General features: G+C 38.4%; 1 protein-coding gene across 3 annotated transcripts in view; it reads left to right on the top strand.

The window, feature by feature from the left end:
- The window catches only part of GRM7 (glutamate metabotropic receptor 7), a 1,016,657-nt gene extending 998,502 nt beyond the window's left edge, over nt 1-18,155 (top strand). For all 3 annotated transcript variants that reach the window (XM_072598608.1, XM_072598609.1, XM_072598607.1), the window contains one exon: nt 16,970-18,155. In XM_072598608.1, the coding sequence (XP_072454709.1) occupies nt 16,970-17,019 (50 nt within the window). In that variant the 3' untranslated portion in view covers nt 17,020-18,155. The remainder of the gene's footprint in view (nt 1-16,969) is intronic.
- The last annotated feature ends 1,414 nt before the right edge of the window (nt 18,156-19,569 follow it).

Genomic DNA, 19,569 nt, shown 5'->3' with positions numbered 1-19,569 from the left:
CCATAAAGTGAACTTATTAATTTGGTTTTGTTTACTTAGGTTTTTTAGAAGCAATGGGTAAGTAACTTGCCCAGGGTCACACAGCTAGTGGGTGCCTGAGGTCATATTTGAACTCAAGTCCTTCTGTCTCCAGGGCTGGTACTCTATCCACTGTATCTCCTACCTGCCCCCAAATAGACTTATTAATAAATGCACTGCCTCCTTCGTAGGGTTATTATAAGGAAGACACTCACTTAAATATGAGTTATTTCTGTTGTTGTTTTGTTAATTCTTATCGTGGAAGACATTCCTGAAACAGAATTTATCATAGCATTTTGAGGCATATTTGCATTCTATTAATTAGCATTCAGGAAGTACCTCTCTGGAAACCTTTGGTTTCTTATTGTAATTTGTAACCAAGCCATCCCCTACTGTGATGGCTATAAGACCATTGCTATTTCTGGATGTTGACTTGTGAATTCTGCTGCCTTAGTAATTGTCCCCTGCCTCATCAAGATGGAGAGGAAGTAATTACAGAGAAGAAAGATGAAATATAATTCAGTCCAATGCAACAAGAATTCATTAAGGCCCTATTATGTGTCTGGCACTGTGCTGAGTGCTGGGAGTTCAAAGAGAAATATTTTTTTAAAGCCTGTCCACAAGAAGCTTACTTTCTCCTGGGTCAGGAACAACAGATATATATGGATGAATAAATACAAAGTAATTTGAGGGGAAACACTACTTTGGGGGTGAATCGTGAAAGCCCTATCATGGGTAAACTCTATATTTTCCTTGAAAAGATACAGAGATTTCAAGAGATAAAGTGATCAGTAAAAGCATTCTGGGAAGGGAACACAGAATATTCAAAAACAAAGAGGAGGGAGGCAGAATGATGAATATTAGGACCTGTTGTTTGACTGGAATGTAGAGTGTATGGTGGGTAATTAGGCCCCAACAGAGTAAAAATGGGAGGCAGATTGTGAAGGTTTTTAAATGACAAACAAAAGAATTTCTATTTTATCCTAGAAGTATATTTGGGAGAAAACCATGAAAGCTTTGCAAGCAGGGCAGTGATCTGACCTTCCTGTTGCTTTAGCAAAATCAATTTGACAAGCGTAGAGTAATGGATTAGAGAGGAGTATAGAACCCAAGACTTCTTGGCCTCTCATTCACAAGTTCACCTCCAGTCCTGGACATACTAATCTTCCCCTAAGATCAGGAAAGTACAGACACAAAACCGTCCACAGTCCATGCTCCAGCTTGCCTATACAAGACATTACTTTAGGTGCCATGTACTTATAACCACGTAGAGGCAGAGATAAGTGGTCCCTTCTCTGTTCTCATGGGAAATGGCTGGAAATCATCCTGAAATGATCCGTAGCTAGAAGGGAAGTGCTCCCTTTTTAATGTCCACTAACTCATCTCTCCTCCCTGCTCAGTGGCCATTAAGAAGATGGCTTTATTCACCATCTCAAAGCAGGATGCTCCATCAGGTATATTTGATTCAACAGAAAGTGAAAAGTCTGCTTTGCACATACATTTTCATCCCTTTTTTGCACCTGGCTTTCAGTCTCCATAATCCTGAGTCTGGCTCCAGCGTGCCTTCTGAGTCTTCTTTCCCTCCACTTCCATTCATGTTTTCATCCTTATAAATAAAATATTTGAATTAAAGAAGGTACATTAACATTTACTTACTATTGTACCCTAAGAACCATAGGACCTTTCTATCTAACTTACAGCTAAAACCTTCCATATGTGTTTTCTTTCCCATTAGAATGTTAGCTCCCGGGAAGCAGAGAACATTTTATGTTTCTATATTTATCTTCAGTACTTGTCACAGTGTTTTGCATGTGGTAAGCATTTAATACATTCACTAAATCCATTTTCCTTTCTCCTACCCCTGTGTATTCGTACTGGATGACTGTCCTCTAGAATTGAAATGAGCTCCTTCCTTCCACATTTCTGCCAATGAAAATATTTGTCATCCTATGGCAGAGGTCTGGATCAGGCACGCATGAAGTCGACCTTGATGTCTCACCTTTCAGCTGAAAATGATCTCTTTGCAATCCTTATACTTCTCAGGATCATTTGGACCTTTCTTTTGTCCTTCTCACTCTTCCATTAAATTCTTACTCTCTTACTAGATTATAAGCTGCTTGAAAGGTTACTGTCTCTACCATTGAAATAGAAGCTCCTTGAGGTCAGAGTTGCTTTAATTTTCATATCTTCGGCATTAGCACAATGTCTGGCACACAGTAAGTGTTTCATGAATGCTTGTTTATTAATTAATTAATTTGTGTCTTCCCAACACCTAGGCTAGAACCTTGGTAAATGTCAGTCTCTAATAAATGTTTCTCGATTCAAATATTTCAGAGGAGACAATGATCAAGAGTTAGAATAATTAGAAAAGACCCCATGAGGAAATAGGATTTCTTTTGGACCCTGGAATAATAAGCATTTAATTTTTTTTTTCAATGGCTTTCTTTTATCAACTTTGTCTAAGTCAGTAGCAACGAAGCACCAAAATCAGATCTTCAGCCGTTTATATTCTTCTAATCTATATCTCCAAAATAAAGGTCTCAAGTTCATGCCATATAAGTATTGGTTATAAGAGCTTGGAAATTATAGCCCGGAAAGGAAAAGGCCCAGGAGAGGCCTACTAGAAGTCTTCAAGTACTTGAAGGTATTTTACATGGAAAAGAAAAATAAAGTTGTTCTGTTTGGTCGAAGAAAGCAGAACTAAGCATAGTGAATAACAGAAAAGCTTTTATTAAATGCTTACAATATACAAAGCACTGTGATAAGCACTGAGAATAAATATGGAAAAGTAAGATGTTCTCTGCTTGCAAGGAGCTAACATTCTAACAAGAAAGGTTTCAGCTGCAAGTCAGATAGAAAGGCCCTATGGTTCTTATGGAAGGTAGATGTTAATGTATCTTCCTCAGTAGACTTTCCATGGATAAACCCATAACCGTTTCTGATGTGGAACCATTAGAAAGGACCAAGGATGATGGTGGTAAGAGCTTTCTTTTCTGGGTCTTTCATAGCTCTGTTGCTGAGAAGGAAGGAGTTGCCAGGTTGTATCTCCATAAGTGTTTCTCCCCTGGGAGATGATCATGGACTGAGGGATGAAAGTATGACTTCTCTCCTAGCAATGTATAAATTCAGCTCTGTCCTAACTGGAACATTTCTTTATCCCAGAATTGCTTCTTGCTTTCAGGTCTTCAACCATTTATATTCATCTAATCTATATCTCTAAAATAAAGGCCTTGAGTCCATGCCAAAGTCTAGTCTGGCAGTCAGTTCTGTTTCTGGAGTTATTTGACTTACTTGCCTTTGGGAACAATAGTTGACTGATGATTGATATTGGTGTCATTGGTGGCAGTGGGCTCCTTCTCCCTCTATGATGACTGTGGGGAGCCAAGATGGAAGCTGAGTTGGCAGTTTGGGAGGTGATGTTATTCAAGGGCTCTCGGGTTCAGAGCCCTGGGCAGTTGACAGCAAAGTGTGAAGTGAAGTGATAGTCAAGATGGAATCAATGGTTTGACCCACCTGGTAAATGCTACATCTTGCCACTCCCTCAGAGTCCCCTAATACTTGAGATAGCTTGTCTCCTCAACGCACTTGGTGTTGGTAGGGATAGCGGTCAGATGCTACGAATGTTGCTCCCTTCTCTGATGGCTGCAGGGGCCAGACCAGATGCAAGTTTTCAAGAGAAAAAGAATCATAGCATTTGAGTTAGAAGGGACTTTAGGTATCCAGTCCAGGAACACATAACTTGATATTCACAGATCCTTTCCAAGGAGTCCATAAAGATATTTCAGTGGGTTCTTGAACTTGGATGGGAGTAAAAGTACATCTTTATTTCAATAAAAGTGATTTTCTTTGTAATCCTATATTTTTTAATGATTTGAAAACATTAATCTGAGAGCACTTTACCAATTGATGTATGACACAAAATATGTTAAGAATCTCTGATGTATTTCAACCCCTTCATTTTCAGATAATGAAATTGAGACCTAAAGAGTTTAAGTGACTTAGTCAAGGTCTCACAGGTGGTAAATAGAAGAACTAAGATTTGAATCCTGGTCCTTTAGACTCTAAGTCTAACAGTAGTTTCTACTGTACCATGAAAGTAGGAATGCTTAACCATAGTATCTGTAGGTTTTAGAATCTAGAGAAAAAACAGAGTAAAATGTATATAGACATAGATGTATACACACACATGTACACATAGACACAGATAGGTACACATAGCTGTATATCTCTCCATATACATATATATGTGTGTATATACATATATAACTACATATATGAATTTATATATTATATATATTTTACATATATATATACATCTTAAAATAGAAAATGATCGCATGAAACGTAGAACAAACATTTGCAGGATGTATTTTTCCAGTCTTTTTCCCACTCCTCCCGTCTTTTAAGAAAATAAATGATCAGAAAGCTTTCATTAGCTTCTTTAGCATGCAAACATCCCAGGGAAGCAGAGGCTTCTATTGTGGCCAAACGAATTCTGTCACTATGTGGAAAAGCACTGGCGGCCGAAGCCTCATTCTACCTTTCCACTGGTCAGCTAGTGGGAAATGAGGATTTTCACCCTGATCTGCTCCAAGCACTTTCTGTGTCGACAATCTGTGTTATGCTCTTTGTTGACTGCAGAGCATCATGACCCTTTATAACACCGCCCTGCCAGGGGCGTGAGACTTTAGAGTTGACAAATCACCGTCCCCTACAGCGTGTCTCCGGAGTTTCACAGCATCCTATTAAGGAAAGGCTTTGAGACAAGCGTCATGTTGACAATCATCTCCTTGATGATGTTCCCTTCCTTGAAACCTTTCTCCTATTATCTTCTCCACTGGGCTAACTTTCAGGGGAGCATTGGCTACAAGCATAATTGAGAGCCTTCCTGTGGAAGGGCAGACTCCTAAGGAGAATCATAATGTATGTGTTGTCCATTCCCATAGCCCACACCTCCGATTTTCATATACATAAAACCAGGATACCCAGGCAGCTCTTAGACTGACTTAAAGCTCCAGAGTGGGCTCATTCTGCATGGATGGAGGGAGTTGCCATACAAGCAGACACTCATACAAATGTAATCTAAAGCTCAGTCCAAAAAAAGATAAATAAGGTTTAAAGGAACATGTTGGGAAGGCTACGTGGAGGAAAAGTTGGAGGTTGCTGTTGGAACACTGGATAGAGGGCTTTGTCTAGAATCAGGAAACCCCAAGTTGAAATTGAACTTCAAATACTTCTTAGCTGAGTGACCTTAGGTAAGTCATGTAACCTGTTTGCCTCAGTTATTTCCGTTGTAAAAAGGAAGTAATAATAATTCCTCCCTCCCAGGACTGTTGTAAGCATCAAATGAAGTATTTGTAAAAAAAAGAAAAGAAAAAAGAGCTTAGCACAGTGCCTAGCACATAGTAGGTACTATACAAATACTTATTGTCCTCCTCCTTACCCCCTCTTTCTCCCCCCAAAAATGATTCCTGGTATCTGGAATGGAACAAGGCAGTGCCACCCTATGTGATATGATAGTATTCATGGGGGAGAGGGTGGTTCAGGGTCTATTACATAGTCTAGATTGCCCTCAAATGTCCATGGCAGAAAGGTAACACCGTCAGTAAGTCATGTATGTGGCAGTGTTCATTGAAAACCTCAAGTTTCGGGTCCCCATTGTTATTTCTCTTTTCCCAGACCAAAGCAGAGTATGTAGTAATTCAAGGCAAACAAGCATTTAATTAGATATCATATCATGATAAATGGCCAGGAAAATGCTCTCAGACATAAAGAACATACTGTCCTGCAGATGAGCACATCCTTGGAGAGAACTGTAAATTCATCCTCAGGGCCAATGGTGTTGTGTCCTAGCTAGAACCCTCCTTGATCTCAAAGGTCCTTCTTTCTTCTACCTTGCACAGCTTTAGATGTTCTTTTTCAGTTTTGTCTGACTCTTGGAGACTCCATTTGGGGTTTTCTTGGCAAAGATAATGGAGTAGTTTGCTATTTCCCTCTCTAGATCATTTTACAGATGAGGAAACTTAGGTAAATCTGGTTAAGTGATTTGCCCAAGGTCACACACCTAGTAAGTATCTGAGGCCAGATCTGAACTCAAGAAGATGAGTTTTCTTGACTCCAGGCCTGACATTCTATCCACTGGAGCCATCTAGCTGCCTCTGTCCACTGTTCTCCTAACGATAGTCTCTTTTTTGGCTGCCTTCTCTCCACATTTGTCTGTTGTTTGGGTTAATGGAAAGAAAATTCCTTTTTTGTTCACTTCATGCCCCTGTCCTCAATCTGGAAACAGGCAGCTAAGTTCATTTAGCAAGACTAAAGGGACAGATTGGCACTACCCATCTTTGTCATATATTTCTGTATGAAATTTCTATTTTCCCTACATTTCTGTCAAAGTCTGAGGCTTTTTTTTTTTTTTTTAGCATTTCATATTAGAACACTTTTTTTCTTTCCTATTAGCTGCCTGCTAACAGATCCAGCTCCACCTCCAGCCCAAAGGACAGTCGGCTGATTCTTGGACTGAAGGGGAAGAAGGTAGCCAATTATAGGAAGGTCATTGGGGGGAGCACGCACATTCTTTAGAACAGAAGAGATCTATACTATGTCAAATATAAGAAAATCACAAGAGGAATCCCTAAAATGTAACCTTTGACAATTTGCTTTAAGGTTTCTGATCTTTCAAATCTTTCATACACATGGCAATGTCAAACTTTCCAAAGATCATGTCGACTCGTGAAAGATTAGAGTAGAACACCTTAGCTGGTGCAACTTCCTTGTTTACAGATGGGTAAATTGAAGACCTGAGAGGAGAGATTTGCCTACAGTCCAACAGCTAGTTATTGACAGCTAGTTCTTAGCAGTCACATCACTTAAAGCATTCATTCAATTAGATTGATTAGACTGTAATTATTTCTCCACCCTCATCAACTTTCAAACTAGTTCACACAACCTGTGTGAGCCAAAGACAGTATTGTGAAGACAGTAAAATTTTTCTTTGTTAACCTTGTACATTCTTTTCTTGATCCTTCTCCTCATTTTCCTTCCACACTTCCATTCCCCAGGCACTCATTGATTTTCACTCCTCTCATCAACTCATCCAAGGCCTGTTTCCCTAGTTAGTATTGATAGATTAAAATCAACCCTCTCTTTTATCCAAATTTCCACTCTTATAAAGTTGGCTCTCTGGTATGTACATGCTCAAACGGGGGAAAGGAACTTAGATTAGATGGATATGTGTATATGTATGTGTATATAGGTACATGTATGTGTATATATGCATATATGTACATATGTGAATATGTGTGTGTATACAGGCACCTTGTACTTTGTCCTTCATTCTTGAAGAGGTTCACGACATCAGAAAGGTGATTCCATGACTTACAAGTGAATTGGATTTAAGTGAGGGAGGGCTGTGCAAAGTCACCAGTCTTACTCTCTTCTCCAGAGCCATCTGGGTCCAAGATATAGATCGGAATGACTTGAGATGACTCTGGATGCAGTGGAAAACCTTGGCTTTTTTTAGTCTCAGAATTAGCTGTGTAACCCTGGGCACCTTAACTCTGCCTCAGTTTCCTCAACTATAAAATAAGCAAGAGATAGAAAAGGCAAAACACTCCAGCACCTTCACTAAGAAAACCCCGAATGGGGTCACCAAGAGTCAGATACAACTGGAATCCCTTAACAACAACAAATATATGTACGTAGGTATGTATGTGTGCATGTCTGTGTATGTAGGTATGTACACCATAGTTAGAGTATAATAGTGAAGCCATATCTTATCCGAAAGTAAGAAATGATGGATTACTTATCATCATGATGAGTTGGGTAAGATGCTTTTGAATAGAGAATCTTTTCCAGCACCTCTAATATCATTCTATAAAATTACCAGCCACCTTGGTAAATCGGTTGTTATCTTTCATTCTTGGAGAGGACCAAAATGACATCACCATGATAAACTCAAGTTTCAATGTGTCCAGTTGTGACTGATCAGACCAATACAAGCTTGGAATGCTCTACCGCAGATGGAGCACAGGGTAGTCCATGTGAACATTTGTGGTGGATATTCCAAATTTATGCATCCTACGTTTACTTTGTGCTGTCTCAAATCTACTTTGCTCATAGAGCACAGCATCCTTTCTGATGTGGGCATGCCACACTGAGCAGTGGTATGCTAGTATCTTCCATGTTGCACAATCAAATCCAAAGTTCTTGAGAGAGACCTTCAGAGTGTCCTTGCATTACTTCTTCTGAACACCATGTAACTGCCTGCCCCATATGAGTTCTCCAAAAAATAGTCTTTTTGGCAAACTACATTATACATTCCAGTAACGTGGCCAGCCCATTGGAGTTGTGTTCTCTGAAGCATAGTTTGAATGCTTGGCAGTTTAGTTCAAGTAAGGACCTCAGTGTCTGGTACCTTGTTCTGCCAGGTGATCCTCAGAATCTTCCTAAGACAGTTCCAATGGAGGTGATTCAGTTTTCTGGCATGGTGCTGGTAGACTGTCCATGTTTCACAGGCATACAACAATGAGGTCAGCACAATGGCTCTGTAAACAAGTCTTGACCACTGACATGGCATTAATGTGAAATATTGGCCAAAGGCATGAATTCCAAAATATATGATTGGAAATGAAATTAGAGATATTAATATTGCAGATATATCTAATTAATTAAATAACATTATTTTCATCTATTTCTTTAAGAAAGAATGAAACTCCCTGATATTTTACTGAATCATATGGATAATAAAAACCATTTCCTTATTCATGTATCAGAATGGATTTAGAAACTAAGGCCCAATAACAATCTTGATCTATAAATAGAGAGCAGCCGACAAGATATACTGGGTAATACCTAAGAAGAAGTTATATAAAATAATTAGTTATGATTATTAATATATGTAGATAGGCTTTACAGTTAAATATTTTCATATACATTTTCTCATTTGTTATCCAAAAGTTCTGTGAGATAGGCTGAGCTGTCATTTGTATCCCCATTTCACAGATGCTGAGTGATTTGCCCAGGAGGATATAGACAGCACAGCCATAACTGCAGTAAAATAAATGGGCTTTGTTTCAGGGTGAGTGATTTCAAGAGTGCTGTTTTCAGAACAGCATTTGCAGTTCTTGGTAGCTAGGGGGTGCCATCATGCACAGAGCCCTAGGCCTTTAATAAGGAAGACTCATTTTCCTGAGTTCGAATCTTGCCTCAGACACTTACTAGCTGTGTGACCCTGGGCAAGTCACTGAACTCTGTTTGCCTCAGTTTGCTCCTCTGTAAAATGATCTGGAGAAAGAAATCACAAACCACTCCAAAATCTTTTCCAGGAAAACCCCAAATGGGGTCACAAAGTGTTGGACACAACCGAAACGACTGAGCAACAACATTGTGGTTTTTCATCAGGGTTGAAAAAGCTAAGCATCTAGTAGGCAAGAATAATTAGTAAAATAAGAAGCTGCCATGTGGCATGCCTCACAGTGCCTGGCACATAGTAGGCACTTGATTATGGCCCTCTGTGCCCTGGCCTTGTGATAAGAGTCCCAGAAGTCTTTGTCTTCCTCCTTGTAAACACGCACAAATATATGGGAAAGAAAAATGAATGTTAAAGATTTTGTTTTTGTTTTTTTAATGTGTGTGTGTACACACATACACAAAGTAATTAAATACAAGGTAGTCTGGGAGGGAAGGAATAAGGAGGCAATCAGGAAAAGGCTTTATGCCATCTTCTGACTACATATTTGTTCCAACACACCAGACTACCAGATTGCAGGAAAAAATATATCAATGGAAATCTTGACACAGTCATTCGATAGAAACACCCCACCCACTGCACCCCCAAGTAGAAGAACCACCTCAAGAGGATAGTAGCAATTGAATTACTCAGAACTGAACTACAAAAAGCAGCCTGGTTTCTAGTTGTTCCATAACAGAGACTCTCTTGGCTTCAATACAGATGTATTACAAATGAATCTTTTAAGAACTATGTCAACCAGTGTTGGATGTCTTACATCTTATAACACAAATTAGATTTTCTTAGGAACACTGGAGCATTTATTTTCTCTTTTCTCCATGGACATAAACACAAATTTTTCAATTTCAGCCCTACTGTTTTGGCTTCACATGGGTGGTTAAAGGTAAAAAGAGGCTAGTGGTGTTAAGGACTGCAATTGAAAGGCAAGGAGCTGATAACAATGCTTTGTAATATTGTTTAATAATGTGTAAACATTTCTTTTCTCTGTCTCTCTGTCTCTCTCTCTCTCTGTCTCCTCTGTCCTGATCATGTAGCAGGCACAATGCTTGGCTCTGGGAATGAAATTATAAAAAATCAAGTAGTATCTCTGCTCAAGGGCATCCTATAACTTAGTTTATTTGGGTGAGGAGTAAAAGCAGTTTGCTACGTTCGTGTACAGACATAACTATATACATAATATATTCAAGGAAAATAAAAATTAATTTTATTAGGGGAGGAAAAGTGAAACAGTTGAAATGCAACTGACACATCATCCCTAATCTCCTGGCTCCTGAAACAATATTTCTTACTCTGTGCCATACTCGGACCTCTCAGTTTCTTCAAGCTATTTGACTCCTCTGTGGTTTTGTCTGTTCAGGGCTTTGAAACCATTTTAACAGAATTCCACTTCATCAGCAAGCACTAATCAAGAGCATACTATTTTCCAGACACCATCTTCAGCATAATAGAATGTCCCATGCTCTCAAGGAACTTATACTCTAACATGAAAGACACGTGCATGTATGTAACTGTACATAGAATTTATATAAAAGGAATACCAAAGAGTTTAGGGGGGCAAAAAGCTCAGAAACTAGCAATGGACCACTCCATGTACAGAGTGTGAGAGGCTGACAAGATGAGCAACCATCCTAAAACCCACGTAGCCCTCAGAGAGGGATAGAGGTATCACACAAGCTGCTGTGTCCTGCTCAGGAGTGATAGCTCAGAGAGCGGAGTTCTGGTCTCAGTTCTCCCATTTACTAATTATGTGACTAGAGGCATGTGACTTGACCTTTTGGCAATATTCAGTTTTCCAAATTTGGATCACATGAGCTTTAAATTTTCTTCCAACCTTAAAATTATATGAATCTCTAGAAGAATTAAGTTTCACCTCATGATAATCAGAGGTATTTAAAAAAACAAAAAGGTTACAGGCTCTTCAGGGAGAAAAAATGCTACATAAACACAGATCAGAAATGAGACTTAGGATTATAGTCTATTCGAGGTGAGGGGCAGTGTGGTATGGGAGTGATGGGGGTGGGTTTCTTTCTAATACACATCTCTGGCTATGGTGATCAAGTGCTGGGATTTCAAGGAACAAAAATAACCAAACCTTCCATAAGAGAATGATAGGGCTCATTGAATAATATAGAAACTACATGGACAAAAAAGCTACTTACAACTCTGTCACGCTGCCATCCCAAATGAGGCTTTGGCACTACGCCTGAAATATATTAAGCTCTTAATAAATGTGTATAGATTCGCTTTCATAGCTTTGGACTGATACACAGAAGTGAAGATGCCTGAATTCCAGGCACATGGATGGATTCAGTGTAACAGCTGGTACTGGATGACCCAAAGATGTTGAGGATGGGAGGTTTGACAGGTTTGACACTACTGTTGTTAAAGGGATTCAAATGTCTGTACCTAACAAGAGCATCCTCCAATTACCTTTTAGTATTCAGAAAAAGAATTGGGTGTAAATAAGTCTAGGTTGAAATTTGTAGAATTTCTTTAGTATCAGGGGCTCAATTTGTGGATGTTCATCATTACCTCTAGCTCTGTTTCTGGCTTCCTGTCATCCATTTTTCTTCTTCCTCTGTGTTAAAGGGGCTGATCTCACTGCCTTTTACCAGCTACCAATGTATATTCTCACTGATCCTGATGGTGGCAGGGGGTAGCATCAAATCTCCTAGTTCTTGTGATTATTTCATTCCCTATAATACTTACATGGATTGTCAAGCTAACATAATCTCTCAAACAGCTTGACAGCAGAGTGATGTGCTCTCCTGTTTACCTAGCTGTGGCTTCACACACATTTTAAAAATACATGGTAGTAGTTGTCCTGAGTTAGGTGTAATATAGTGAAGAGAACACTAGTTTTCATATTAGAAGCCCTGGGTTCAAAATCCAAAGTTTAGTATCTTACCTAAGGTCGCACACTTGTTCAGATATCAGTGCTGGGATATAAACTCAGTCTTTCAATTTGAAATTCATCAATTTTCCTAAGTAAAACTGATGCACAGAGAAGTTTGGTATCTTGTTCAAGGTCTAATAGTATAATAAGTAAATTTTAAAAAGATAATAAGTAAAATTAGAACAGCAACACATCACAGTATCAGAATGAAGAAGGAAGGAAGTAATCTATACCAAAGTGGTTTATAAGCTGCAAAGTACAATATATTAATAAGAAAGAACATTGGTATTTCACTTTAAAGTTTACAAAGTATTTTATTTGCATTGACCCATTTGAAGTTTCACAATAAGCCAGTGAGGCAGGTACTACTATATCCATTTCAAAGATTAAGAAACTGGAGAGCAGAGAGGTTAGGTGAATTATCTAAGACCACAAAGTTAGTGTCAGAGATGAGATTTGAACCCAGTCCCTTTGACTTTAAGTTCAGTAAACTGTCTACTCCACTATAATGCTTACAGGTTGTGCAGCAATTACCATGAAAGTATACCTGTCATGTTCTTATTCCTTAATTTTCTGGTTGGCCACGTCCAAGAACACCATATCTAAGACTGATTTACTAGAAACAATCAACGTTATTAGTAGATTCAACAAGAAAAAAAAATAATCACCTAGATGAACTAGTTGGTGTTGTGTATTCAAAATAATCCATGGGTTGATGACACCTTCCCATTTTTCATATAGACATAACTTGGTGGCATGCCTTATGTCCAGGACCTGACACTGTGTCATTATACATACGTCCTATGCAATTGCAGGTTGTTTCCCATTATATAAGGCCTACCTTTCTATTCCAATCCAATTCAATCAACATTCACAAAGCACCTACCATGGGCCAGGCACTGTACTTGGGATATGAGAAAAGGAGAAAGGAAGAAAGACAGCCTCTGCCCTTAACCAGTTTACAATCTAAAGGTAGAGACAACACACAAAAGAAAGTAGGAAAGTGGAGAGTAAAGTATGGAACAGCGTAAGTTACCTTGTTCTGTGGAGCTGAAACCAGGAAAATACAATGTAGAATGATCTGAAAGTCCAGCTTTTGCCTTCTGTAAAGGAAGGCATTGGGAGGAATTGGGTAATATACCCTGAAGCCCTCAAAACACAGGGGAGAGGAGGGTAAGGGATGATTCACTGTTCACCTCTGCTGTATATAGTGTGTCAAAAGGGAGAGAAAACCAGCATAAGCAAAAAATAAATAAATAAATGTCAGTGTCTTTTAGTCATTTTTAAAAATAGACACACACACACAGATACAGAGACAGAGACAGAGACAAAGAAACAGAGAGACAGAGACTGAGAGTCAAAAATTAAGAGGACTTCCAAGTGATATTTAGTAAACATTGCATTTTAAAAATTCTGTACTCAAACTGGAAAATCTTAATGTTATTTTTGTGAATGACTTTCTTTGAGCAAATTGATTTCTCTGTGGTTTTACATCTTACTTGTTCATAATTCACTGCCATTTGTGTTAGTAATGCCAATAAACACTGAATTTTGAATTTAGGGAAAAATCTTTCTAAGATGTGTTACTTTTACTTTTATCTAAATGTTGCATAGAAATTAATGAATGGAAATATCAAATAGCTGCCCCATGTTTGGGTTCCTGCTTTTTATCTGCTAAAGGCAATTTTCTAACAAAAGAAAGAGAAAAATATACTTCTGACTGCGATGATAGCTAGAAAAAAATAATATTGCTTTCTTTTTAGTGATTGCAAAAATTATAGTGAGAAAATATTTACATATGAGATCTTCATAAATGAACCTATGTGTAGCTCTAGGAGTGTGTGCATGTGTGTGCATGTGTGCATGTGTGTGTGTATGTGAATAGCATGGAAGAAGTTAATATACATAGAGTTTTTGGAGTGGTTTTAGGGGAAAGTCAAATTAGGCAAAGTTGGTGACATTACGAACTGGTATTCCAGAGCACGGCTTTGATAGGACAAAGGATACTCTGTGTGTGTGTGTGTGTGTGTGTGTGTGTGTATTCACATACACACATATGGTGGTTTGTATACATGTGTATAAATACATATGAGTATAGGCACATACATGCACACATATAATACATCACCACCCATTTTATATATAATGCATACATGCATGTATGTGTGTATGTACATGTGTTAATTGTATGTATGTATATATAGATTACATTAAAATATTTCTATCTACCCATCTTTGAAATAATTATCTAGAACAGAATATCCTTCTCCTCCTCCCCAAAAAATAAACCCTTTCCTAGACTACTTAGGTAACCTTACAGCATAGTCTCTCTCTCTCTCTCTCTCTCTCTCTCTCTCTCTCTCTCTCTCTCTCTCTCTCTTTATCTCTCTGTCTCTGTCTGTGTGTGTCTCTCTCACCCCAAAACTACATTTATTCTTGTTTCCATTGATGTATTTCCTTGAGTGAAATCCATATCTATGAAATCAAAGCAGCAGTGCCCTCACCTAAGCCTATTTATCACCATCATGCAGATCACACGTGCTTCCTAGTTAGTAAATACTGAACACATGATAATGATCTAAGACCATTTACAGATTTTCCTTTAGGCACAAAGACCAAATCTACACAAATACACAGAGCTGCTGCTTCTTTTCTCAAACAGGTGTATAGTATAGACAGTAACTTTGAATACTACCAGGGAGGAGGGAGAGCCCCTCCTTTTTAGGTCAGAAAAGGAATATATTTTTTATTTGTTCGTTTTTTGTTTTACTTTGCTGCGAAGGCAGCTGATCCAAGTTTTTTTCCATGAAATTGATTTTATAACATTCGGCTTAGGTTTGCTATAAATGCTGCTGATGCTAATACGTTGAAATAATGCATGTATCATCTCAACAACTTGTGAAGTAGAGAGACACTCAGGTCATGTTATCCCCTTTTTCCAGACAAAGGAATAAGATACCCACAGGCAGGTAGTGAGTGCCAGAGATGGGATTAGAGCACAGGTCTCCTATCTCCACATCCTTGTCTATTTCCACTTCTTTAGAGCACTGTACTGTCTCTCTATTGAACCACAAAACAGCTACAGAACAACTTTTTTTAAATCATCAAATACACTCAAAATCCAGGCCTCAACTACTAACTACTAAAAACATGCATCATCAATAGAGAGCATCTCCTCTAAATATGACCTTGCAGTTGCTATGCACACATTGTGCATATATGGTGGCATATAAACTCCTTGAGGCAGGAATGATTTCCTTTTGGTCTTCGTGTCCCTGGGATCTACAATATGGAAGTCAATTATTTGATGGTTAGTAGTTGATTGAATGATTGATCGTTGCGGTAGTACCTCTTGCCTTTATGCATGTGTGGCCTGGGTCAAAATGTCAAAGACTAATTGGGATATTGGCATCTTGCTCTTTAATGTGGTATGGCTAAAATTGCTTCATCAAATTGGGGAAGGGAGGGTGGCACAGCATGGCATTTATGTGTATTTTTGAGAAAGTCACTGTTCTGTGTAACAGCTGAGACACTGGTGAAATTTAAGTTGGTTTTAAAATCTTAATGGAATATATTTTCTTTAATTACCATCTGAGACCTATAGAAAATGATGCTATAAAACCATATCTATGATAATTTGTATGAGACTTTGAAATGACAGATACCACTTAGGTTGACTTAATCTGAAATGAACCCAAATTAATGAAGATATATTTTCCAAGGAAAGATAGTTACTCTACCTGTATCAATGAGACGTAGTCACATAAGAATATAATATTATATTCTGACAACTTAGGCTGTCTCTAAAGTGAGTGCTAATCAATTAGTGCCCAGACAGGTGCCACAACATAGGGCATAACTGGAGGATTCTCAAATCTGGGACTTGGGTGAGCATTTCAGAAGAGGGTCAGGGACCCCTAGCATCTAGTAACTTAAGATAATAGTACTGTGGAGTGAGGATTTACTGAATAAGAATCCACTATATTCTCAAAAATTAAATTTGCTTTAAAAAATAGTACATGTGTATACTCAGATTTGCAAAAAGCCTACCTATTATGTTACTTCTGAAAGATCAATATTCTGTACCTTTCACCTCCCCTTTCTCTCACATGCACAACATTATAAACATTGCAAAATGTCAGATGACATTTAGCTGTCAAATGCAATCTCCATTAGATTTATTCTAGTTCATTCCAATGGCCCAAATTAAACAGTGGATAAAAGGTGAAAGATGGTAGATTTAGGATTGGTATAAAGAAAAACAATTTTAATGATTAGGATTATGTGGATATGAAACAAGTTCCCTCTCATTAAAAACCTTCAAGTTGTGCATGGCTCAGTGACCACTTTTCAAGTAATTACAAGAGGGAATTTTGTTACAGGTGTGGTTGGTCTAAAGAACTCAGCACTTCTTAAACTGTGGGTCTTGGGGTCGTGGCAACAGTAAAATGTTTCTGAATACACAACGATGAAATTAATGAAAAATCAAATGCATAATGAATCTGAGGTGTTTCTCCCAGCACTTGCCCAAGTTGCATCAAGTAACTTCACTACAGCTTTGATTCTGAGCACAAAGCATGCGCACTTTGCTCCATGCATGCCCCCATGCCATGCAAAATGAATGCTGCCTAACCACAAAAAGGATTCACAAGTAGAAAAAGTTTAAGAAGCCCTGGTCTAAATGGTTGCTGAAGTCCCTTTCAATTTAAGAATCTTGCCTTTTGGGAAACAATAGTAGTACTTTACCTTTGTAAATGGGAATATTGCATTAGATGATTTTCTTTTTCTGTCTTGCTTTTCTCTTTCAGGCCCTGCTGCAAAAAAGAAGTACGTCAGTTATAATAACCTGGTAATCTAACCCATCCCATCTGAAGTAAGGGAGGAGGTTGGAAATCTTCAGTTATTCAGTCACCCAACCTGGCACAGGACTCTTCCTGTCCTGCCGCATACCATCATCGGAGGAGTTTAACGGCCAGGCAGTTACTGGAGACCAATGTTAGAGGATCCAAGGATCCTAACAGCTGCTTCTGAAATATCCTTAATTTATCTTGGCTTAATAAGTCACTGGCATCAGCACTGCCATTTGGCTGTGATCTTGGGCCTTCTTTACGACTAGGAGGTACGGAACTCAAGTCCCAGGCTCCTTATGGGTGAACTGCATAGAGCAGCAGTGACTTTCCAGGGGCAAATCTGTCTTTCTATGTATGTACTTCCAGACTGCAAGGTTTTGAAACTTTCTGTACAGTTTGTGAGGATTTTTTGCATATTGCCATCTACCATTGTATCCAAGTTCACTGTTTGTTTTGAATGCCCAGTTCTCTCAGAGCCCTACTCTCTCAGACGACAGATTATTGGAAACAAACAAATAAACAAAATCTCGGCAGACAAAAACTATATCTGTACATTACTGTATAATTATTATTATTGTACCACAGCAGATCATATATGTTATTTTTTTTAAGAAAAAAAAGATATTTAAAGACCAAAAACTGTGCTGAGAAAGTATGCCCCACCTATCTATCCTCAATGTGATAGACTGCAAGGATGGAAAAAAAAAAAAAGGGATTGGCAGACTTGAATAGAGGTCTTGATATTTGGAATGCATGCCAGTAATGTATCTTACAGTACATGTTCAAAATTTATGTTTGCTATTTGTATTTGTGTTCAATTTTGTTACTTTATTTAGGGTATATGAATATTTTGCAATAATTTTAATAATTAAGGTATTTGGAAGAAAGACTATGGCTTTTACATGTCTTGAGGTTTTGTTGATGCCCCTCTATGACTGACCAGTGTGATAAGAACTTAAAAAAAAAGCATGTATGTTTTTTACTGTTTGTAAGAAGTAATTTCGTTAATCTTGCTGCTTATGTGCCAATTTAGTGGATCAACCCGTGCCGCGAAACTCCCCCCTTTCCATTCTCTTTCAAATCTGTGATATTGTCCAAGAATGTATCAATAAAAGACTTTGGTTAACTTTTTTATTCACTGCAATAATATTTTCAGTTCTTTCCCCCCTCTTAGTTAGAGTGTATTTCCTGAAGATCTTCGCTAAGGGACTTGTGCAGAATTAAGGTCAAACTTCTTGAAGCTCTTTAAAGACATGAAATCTAGCAGCAAAAGCTCCTTTATCTGGAGATCAGATTTCTGACACCTTCAAAGATTTAGATCTTTTGAAACTGGAATAAGTGAACAACTCTGAGATGGGCAAATAATGGCTATGGTGTTCATACAAGTATGGTGCTAAGCTTCCAGGAACTTACCCAGAAAATAGCATTTGAAATGAAGCAGCTCATTAGAAGCCAGAGACCCTAGCAGCAAAAAGGGACATTTGACAGAGAGGGGAAACACAGCAAAAGAATATGAAAGCTCAGTGAAAGGACAAATATCCTTCTATGCCTCAGTAGTGGCCAAAGGCTTCACTATATAATCATGAATATTGTAGTCAATTGGTCAATCAACAAATGTTGTTAAGTGATGACGACATGGCAGGAGATATAGCTAGAGGATAGGTAAATAATTCAAAAGAGAGACAAAGTGAGCACAAATCAGTTTTGGGGTCAGACCAGCAGGTAAAGGGATCCAGAAAGGTCTAATAGCAATTGACTTGAACTTTGAAGGAAGCTAGATCTTCTAAAAGGGGCAGCTAGGTGGCACAGGGGATAGAGTGCCAGGCCTGGAATTAGGAAGGTCTGAGTTCAAATTTGCTCTCAGACACTTTGCTAACTGTGTGATACTGAGCCAATCACTTAACCCTGTTTGCCTCAGTTTCCTCATCTGTAAAATGAGCTGCAGAAGGAAACGACAAACCACTCCAGTACCTTTACCAGGAAAATCCCCAGAAGGGTTACGAAGAGTCAGACAAGACTGAAAAACAACTGAACAACAGGCTTTCTAAGAAGGAAAGGTAACAAGGTAATGTTTTCCTGGCATGAGGATTAGCCTATGAAAAGGAAGAGATGAGAGATGGAATGTTATGTAGTAGAAACAGCAAGCTGGTCAGTTTGGGTGGAACATAGTGTGAACAAAGGGGAAGAATATAAAATAAGTAGCACAGACAGGACCCTAGGCTAGGCTGAAGTTAAATCTCTTTTAATCCAGAATCACTTACACACTAACACTCATCACTATATCCAAAATGTACCTGGGGAAAAAGGAAATTCACTTTAATATGGGCTGGCTTTAACCTAACTGAATCAAGGTGACCACCATGGCCATACTCCTTGCTTCCCACCCAAAAAGAAACAAACAAAACACTATACAAGGCATTGTGTACTATACCTCTGTTTAGGGTCGAATTTACTATGAGTTATCTGTCCTGAATTTCTCATTATTACAGAGAATGGAGAGGTAGCTCCATTTGTAAAACTTAGACAAGCCATATAATGCAACAGGAGCTAAATGGTCA

This window comes from Notamacropus eugenii, chromosome 3, assembly GCF_028372415.1.
Source record: "Notamacropus eugenii isolate mMacEug1 chromosome 3, mMacEug1.pri_v2, whole genome shotgun sequence".
Lineage (NCBI taxonomy): Eukaryota > Metazoa > Chordata > Mammalia > Diprotodontia > Macropodidae > Notamacropus > Notamacropus eugenii.
This window is presented reverse-complemented; position numbering and strand designations above follow the sequence as displayed.